Source organism: Gavialis gangeticus, unplaced genomic scaffold, assembly GCF_001723915.1.
Source record: "Gavialis gangeticus isolate Ggan-Ray unplaced genomic scaffold, GavGan_comp1, whole genome shotgun sequence".
Taxonomy (NCBI): Eukaryota; Metazoa; Chordata; order Crocodylia; family Gavialidae; genus Gavialis; species Gavialis gangeticus.
In genome coordinates, this window is record NW_017729004.1 from 38,422,574 (window position 1) to 38,430,739 (window position 8,166).

Here is an 8,166-nt window from a genome sequence, read left to right on the forward strand (position 1 = left end):
CTAGCCACAACATCACATTGAAGGCTCATATTCATCTTGTGGTCAATCAAGACCCCCAAGTCCCTTTCATCTGTAGTGCTAGCCAGCGTAGCACGGCTGAGGATAAGACTGCTGAGCCTCAGACACAGGTTGACAGAGCAGTATGGGCCAGGCAATCAGGGCTGCCCTGTGCACTGCTGCCATCTGTCCCTGGATGAGTGTGTAGGGCTCCCTGGATGCACAGAATCAGTACTGCAAGCTCTCCACTCCTCTGGGGCTTAGCATTTGAATGTTTGCCTCGGGGTGCTCCGGTTTTATTTTTCTACTGGGAAAGAAACCTGGGAAAATTCTCTCAGATCATTTGAACATATGTAGCCAGCCTATGTTTATTTGGTATAAACCACATGTTTAAAGTGCCAGCAAGTCAGAACACATACCTTTCCATCAAACACCATTTCATAACCTTCTCTGTTCTTTATTTTATTATATAGATATTCTGCAAGTTCCAAGCACTTGTCAACCTGTGCTTCAAATCCTATAGTTCCCTGCATTAAAAAGAAAGAAAAGAAAAAACATGAAGTTTGTGTCTGTCTACATTCTGACTGATACTGTGAAAGGAATATATAGCATTTTGCAAAGCAGTGGTACAGATTACTTTTTCTTGCAAAATTCTGGTTCCAAGATGCTGAGATTGCTGTGAACAACCAACCCTAGCTGGTACTAGATTATTCCTTTTGGAGTCAGAACTTTCAATAAGTTATCCAAAAGAAGTAGTTGAGCAATATCAGTCTTGTTTCAGGTGGAACATGATGATATCTCTCACTAGTAGCCAACTTTATTGGTAGCCTCTGCAGAGAGGTTAAGGACCTGATAGGCATGACTGGATAGGAAAGGAGCATGAATTTCTTCTTTGTCGGGGTTGAGTTACATGGTGGATAAACTTGCTCTCTAGCTTGTGGCTTGAAGATTTAAGCCTACAGGAATGACATTTTTACAGAAAATCCAGCTTTAAAATTAAAAATATGCTTTTACAGATCAGTCTGATGCCTGGTGAAAAATGGATCTTCTGTTCAGTGCAGCAGTATTGTCTCTCCTCTTTTCTATTTGATAAGGTATGGATTAGAGATCTTTGTTTTGCTCCAGCAGTCCTTTCTGGTTCTTTTCCAGCTAAAGTCATAATCTTTGTTTGTAACATCATAATCACTTCTTCAGTCACCAGCTGTGATGCCACAAATAAAGACTTATGCTGAATAAGCAGCTGGAAAGGATAAATTGGATAAAAAGAGAAACATTGGTTCTATTTTGATATAAACGTTCCATGTTAAAAAGAAGTGGGGTGCAGGGACAGAAAAAGTAGTATAAGACTGTAAAGCCTATAGGAAAAAGAGTCTATAACAGCTGATCAGACTCTCAGCCCTACCAGTCTAATACTGTATGTATTGCTCTGGCAGTGTCAAACAGATTTAAAACTCTTTTTAGTGGTCCTTTGTATAAAGGAATCTTGCAAAAGTGTAAAGCCAGCATAGCCTTAGGTGAAGGGGGGCTGGCCAAAAGGAGGGTGGGACCAGGATTTCCTTGTGCTCTGGAGACCCCCAACTACTCCAGCAGCTCATAGGGGGTTATTTTGGATAGCCAAGCTCAATTGAAGCTTGAGTTTTCTTTTGAAATCTTGTGGCTAGACTGCTGCCTAGTGACTTGAGGACCAGGATAACAAGAGATGGCTTATATCTAACTTTGTAGTTTTCCACAGCTTCAGTATAGTTTGATGTTGGTACCAAAGATCTGTCCCAGAATGTTTTTCAGAACTTTAATATGGTACATGAGGGTCTGTGGGCATGTCTACCTCTTATAAGTCAGATTAGCCTAAACTCGCCATTTTTAAGGCACATTAGGGGCACTTATCCACAGGTATGCACCCTTAATGCAGCTTAAAAATGGTGATTTTAGGTTAATTCTGCCTAAATTTGATACTTGCATAAAGCAAGTATCAAATTTAGGCATGAATAGCTAAGTTGCATTAGCCCATGTGTAGACACTTAATGCACATTAATGTGTCTTCATGTGGGCTAATGAAACTCAGCTATTTGCACCTAATTTAAAGTACCTTAATGAGCATTAGCATGTCCACATGTAGATGTGCACCTAAATCTTCTTAACATGCCTTAAGCAAAGGTGCATTAAGTTTAGGCGCATGCAAATACACGTGTAGATACACCTTGTACGTCCTTTTTTGGAGGGGAACAATCAACTGCACTGAATAAATCTAAGACAGTTTGATATAATAACATGAATTCATACACTAAAATATGTATTTGGCAACATTTAAAAAACAAGGATACATTAATTCATGTGAGTCAGTGCTTTTAGATTTCTCAGAGCCATGTCTCCAAAAGAGCAGATTTTAATTAGTTTCCCCATATTAGCAAAATAATTCTGCTATAATTACTGCATAAAATGGAACCAGGTGTTCTAGTCTGACTTGTCATGTTTAATTTTAGAACATCATTAACAAAAAATCTTTGCATTCCAGAAACTTTCTGGCCTCATTACACTTAAACAAAGTATTTATACAATCAGGTTGTTAAAGTTAGACGTGGCAAATGCTGTGCTTTATCATTGAGTCTGAGTTTCGCAATCATTTATGGTCCCTTGTAGCTAAAATGGGTAAAGGTGAAGTACAAGGAAAAAAAATCAATAATAATAAAAAGAATATCTTATTATTGCTCTTTCTTTCATCTACTATGTGGTAAGTTCAGATTAAAAAACACTACTAAAATGGCGATATAGAAAGTAGAGCTGTGTCTGGTGTTCACTGCTTTGATTCAAATGCATCAGATATTTGCTTACCTTTGCTCTCCACATCAGCCATAGCTTGAAGACATCAACATGACGTCCACACTGTAAAGCCTTGTCTCCAGTGTCATAGGACAAATCATAGTGTTTATCTTGTTGAAAGAGGTAGGAAGCATGCATTTGATTGCAGCTCTGCATCAATCCCTTAAAGAAGCAGAGATGTGATTTAGAAAAACTGGTATGTGCATAAGTTTACTACTTAGCTTTCTTTCTTGATCAGTGTTTTTTCTTTCCCTTACTTAACCTGTCCAAGTGACCTTGGAAGGCATTCTTTCTCTTAAGGCAGGTTGGCCAAGTTGGTTGCAATGGCTGTTGCAAATAATGCCATACTATTCCTTGAGTCTGTGTCCAGAAGGCTCTTTGCCTTGCTTTCTCTCTGGTTGCAGGTAATTCCAATGCAGATGGTCTATATAAGGCCCTTGCTCCCCTTGAGCTATAAAACAGGGGATTATAGGAGCTGTATGTGGTGTGGAAGAATTGGGTAGGCTAGGATCAGTACTGAGTTAAACAAGGAGTTAAGTGCTGCTTCTGAAGACAAGTGGTTCTAGTCTGACCCTGTTAGAGGTGGCAAAATATAATTTTGAAAGGCAACCTTATAATGTGCATATCCTTTGGATGAGGGCTAGTGGTTGGCTAAGGCAAGGGCAGCTGTATCAGAAAAAGCATGAAGCTAATAATGTTTTAATTTTCCTTTTTATATTTATGCATGATGTAAATTGAACCAAACCATGGCTCTATTGAAGTATTTGTAAAGATCATCCTTAGACTGCTTCATAGCACTGCATTTTGCAGTCAACAAGGAGTGAGAATTTGGGCTTTTATTTTTTGGATTTACCTGTATATGTAGCTCAGCAAAAAATCTGATTGAAAAAAATGAAGGCGAAACAATACACCAGCTATGTTAACATACACCAGCTATGAGAGTTATAGAGCAAGTATCCAGAATATTCAGGGAAACATGCAAAAGATGCAAGAGGAAGACGTACCTCTTCTCTAACTAACAGGGCGGAACACTGCAATGGGACGCCCATCATCTTGTGTGGATTCCATGTCACAGAATTGGCCCTACAACAATGAACAATTTTAAACTGAGAATTATACACAAGGGGGAGATCAGTAAGACAGTAATAAGTGAAAGTAACAAAACTTATATAGGGCTCTACTTTTCCTCAGGAACCAAAGTTGCAAATAAGACCAGCAGTTTTTAGAAGTGTGAAATGTTCAGAAAAGGCCCATCATTACCATTTAACATAGATGTAAATTTACTCATCCATGCTCCTTTGCTGAATAAATATTGTTGTATAGTTAGGACTAAAAGATCCTGGGCCTGGAGATTTAATTTCGAATAAGTTTGCCATTCTCTAGACTTTGCAAATTCTACATTTCTAGGGAGTCATCTATACTTTTGAATTATAGTCACTATTGCAGATGGAGGTGGGGAATGATTTTTAGGACCAGTTTTATCAAAGGTATTTTAGATACCTAAAGATACAAATAGGTGTCCAGTGGGATTTTCCAAACTACCTAACAGATGTGGTACTCCATTCCCATTGACTTCAGTGAGAGCTGGGCATTTAATTCACTTAGGCACTTTTATCTGCATCTTCAGAGATGTAAGGGGCATGATAGCGCTGCTCTTGAACATTCCCTGCCCACCCACTCCTGCTGACATGCTCCAAACTCCAAAATATGCCAACAAGGCCATTCTGGGGCTCTGAGTCCACTCTTGAAATGTCAGTCTTTGTTGTGCTTGAAAGCAGCCACTGGAGATGTCTATGGAGCAGCCTCACTAACATTTTCAAGCTTGCAGCCAGGAATTGGGAGCAGATGGGAGTCAGGTTCAGAGGTGTCCAGCCAGAGCACGCAGCCTCCCTGGTTTAGATATACCATAGGAACCTTTGAAATTCTGGCCTTTGCCACATTTCAAGAGAGGTTTAGGCTCCTCAGTCACTCAGGTGCTCTTGAGAATTTTCACCCCAAAGGCCAGAAGGTCGGCTGACATAAATCGTCAATGCTCCGCTGGCTTCAAACAAACTATGAAAATGAACTCAATTTGAGGATCTGTCCTAAAATGGCTGTGGCAACGAATTTTGGATTATCTCACACAACTCTTTTACCCTCATTCCTGCTCTCTCCATTTGTCTGGGGGTGTGAACAGTGTAACATGCTTGAAAATTGGTTATGAGCTTATGAGGTCCAGACACAATGCAAAATTGCTGCTCTCCAGCCAAATGGTGTTACAGGGGGCTGTGGGGGGAACTGCTCTCAGTCTCCATCCTTTGTCAGAACAGGGGTACTGGAGATGCCTCCACCCTAGAGCTGTAGTGAGTTCATCTGGTGCCTGAGGAGGAGGGAGGGGTGGGGGAAAGAGGCCACATCAGATGGGGAATGGTGGCAGCATGGGTGAGGGGAAGGGAAGTGCTGAAACTGTTCAGCATCAGCAACAGCAGCTCTGGCGGCATCTCCATGTCTGGGCTTTCTGGGAGCTTGATGTCCCACTCTTTCCTCCACAACCCCAATTCATACATATTGGGATCAGGGTTCTGCCTGCTCTGACAAAGGCTCCCTGGCCGGGGCGGGTGCCCTGCTTGCCCTCATTATGGGTCAGGCCCACCCCCACTGGAACCACAGAGGTGTCCAGGTGCTGGATTTCCACTGCTGCTCCTGGCATTTTGGGGTAAGGGTGGCAGCAGCAGAGGCTTACCTGCCTCATGCAGGATCTTGGTCTCGTTCATCAGCAGTGGCAGCCAGGGGTGGGGGAGTGCCCTGCTCCAGGGAGGTGCTCATAGTCTGCTTCACTCCCCCTCCTCCTCCCATGTATGTGTATGCATGTGGTGAAGTGAATGGTGTACCATGGGATACTGGAGGATCCAGGGGTCCCCTGTCATGCTCCCTACGTGTATGGAGCAGTGATGCACTTCAAAATAGTACCCAGTGCTTCCAGCACTTTTGGAACATTTCAAAGGGCTTGCATGTTTGTACAGCTGGCCCTTCAAAACATTTCAAAGGCATCTGAAACATTTCACTTGTTACTTCTGCCCATACCTATTGGTTACCAAGAGGGCAGAGACTGTGTTAGAAAGTGATTTGACTTATTTGCTAGCAAAAATTACGGCTCCCAAGGTGGGTACAAAAATATCTGGACTGAATGACTAGCTTTGCTCTATGAGTAGTCTCCAGAGATTACTGCTGGATTATTAATGTACATATATAATATGACTTACATTAATATTAGTTATGGGGGTACATTATAATCTGCATGCTAAATTGACTGAGATAGAAGAGCTTTCATTTCATTTCACTCCTTTCTCTATAATTTTTAATATTGTCTTGCAGCCTCCTGTCTGGTTTTTCCACCCATCTCCAGGAGGAGTGAAAATTAAATAATCTGTATCACCCTTACAGATGACACAGGTTACTCTCCCTGGTATTCTGTGCAGGACTCTTCCCACTCCGCAGATACCAGTATAGGAGGGGGAATAAAGGACCTGTGGTGGCTGCTTTCCTACAATACAGGAAAAGAAGATGATATGCTGCTCTCCAGTACTCCCAGTTTTCAGCACCATTAGATGTGCCCAAAATCTAGCCCAGAATTTGCCAGGGGCAACATGTACCCCAGTATGACCCAGTGCCCTCCCTTTTGAAGACACAAATATCTGCAGATACTGTTTTGCACCCCCAGTTAATTGTAACACAGTTTGGGTCCCTCCCATCCCTGCCTTCTAGATTGTACCTGCAAATCCGACTTGTAGCTTCCAGTGTCTACACGAGGGAGCTGGTGGAAGGGCATTCTCTGCTAGAGGCCCTTGGCTGAAACTGATGCCTCTTTCCATAAAAGCTTGAATCTGTTGGCTTTCAGGGGTGTAATATCTAGTCGACCAAAAAAGGCCCCCAGTTTGAAACTAAAAAATGGAGGCACATGCTTGAGCAGCTGGCACTGAAGGGATAGCTTTTTTTCTGTCTGGGAGATCTTGGAAGCAGTGATTTGGATGTATACACATCGTTATCATTTTCTCACAGATTGCTTCTTACTGTCTCCAAACAGGCAACTATCAAATGCTGTACCTGGACACAGTGGAATACAAATACATCTACACTTTCCTTCCTGCTATTTAAACAGGACTATGCAGGCACCTGATGCAAAGCCTGTGAGGAATACTCTTTCACAGGCAACATCTGGCTACTTGGCTCAGCTCTCTGAGCAACTGGCAGCTTTTAATCAACTCAGAGTCAATCATCTGGTTAGGGTGCCAGAGCAAATGATTCCAAACTAGCATCTGAGTTTATAAATCTCCTTTGATATGAAAGCTATGAACTTCATCTGCTGTAACCCAGACACATGCAAAAAAAAAATTTAAGATCTCTCTGAGCAATAGAGGTGACTTGTTTTTGGTTTGTTTTTTACTAACAGAAAGGTTGTTTACCAACAATGATGCCCAGGTGCCAATTTTCTGCCTAAGTCATCACATTGATTTTCAAGTCATCCATTGCCAAAATTCTTCCCAGTTACATACAAAGAATTGTAATTAGTTAAAGGAGAAGTCATGATTTTTTCACTTTGTCACAGAGTGCTGGTCACCAACCACTGATATATACTTAAATAAAATGCTTACTGATGACAACACTTAAGAAAAACAATTATATAGGCAAAAATGGAAAAAAGTGACAAATTCCTATTGGACCATTTGGGGTTTTGCATAATTTAGGTTGGTAGAATTTGGTCTACAGGCATTATTTGAAACTGGAGGGATTCACAGATATGTACCAACATCCAAAGATGGCCACATTAATTGTGTGTTTATATGTCATACTTTGATGCTCAGACTGGAATTTAAGGAAATAAGTTTCAATTTGATGTATGGTAACTAAACAGCAGTGTTTCCCAGCATGAAAATTCCATATGTGTGCTTACTTTTTCAAAACGGACACATGGCCAGTATATTTACACTCCACACTGCTGAGAAACAGGGTAAATCAGGTTATGCAGAACTTCATGCTCCCTTGGCTACATTGCTTCCAGTACCTGAGCTAGCTTCATTAAAGATAATTTGAGGTATCCGTTTTCATAGAATCATAGAATCAATGAGTCGGAAGAGACCTAGACAGATCATCTAGTCCGACCCCTTGCTATGGGCAGGAAGGAGCACTGGGGGTGGCAGAGGTCATAAGACTCCAGCCAGGTGCCTGTCCAGTCTCCTCTTGAAGATCTCCAGGGAAGGTGAGAGCACCACCTCTCTGGGAAGCCTATTCCAAGCTCTGGCCACCCTTACAGTGAAGTAGTTCTTCCTAATAACTAACCTAAACCTATCCTCCCTCAGCTTGTGACCATTGTTC

The 8,166-nt window shown here is 41.7% G+C and overlaps 1 protein-coding gene across 2 annotated transcripts in view; it reads right to left on the reverse strand.

Moving 5' to 3' along the window:
• LOC109291312 (glutamate decarboxylase 2) overlaps positions 1-8,166 on the reverse strand; it is a 65,562-nt gene that overhangs the window by 11,183 nt on the left and 46,213 nt on the right. For both annotated transcript variants that reach the window (XM_019508271.1, XM_019508272.1), the window contains 3 exons: positions 3,819-3,897; positions 2,827-2,976; positions 417-524 (listed from right to left, as the gene is read on the reverse strand). In XM_019508271.1, the coding sequence (XP_019363816.1) occupies positions 417-524; positions 2,827-2,976; positions 3,819-3,897 (337 nt within the window). The remainder of the gene's footprint in view (positions 1-416; positions 525-2,826; positions 2,977-3,818; positions 3,898-8,166) is intronic.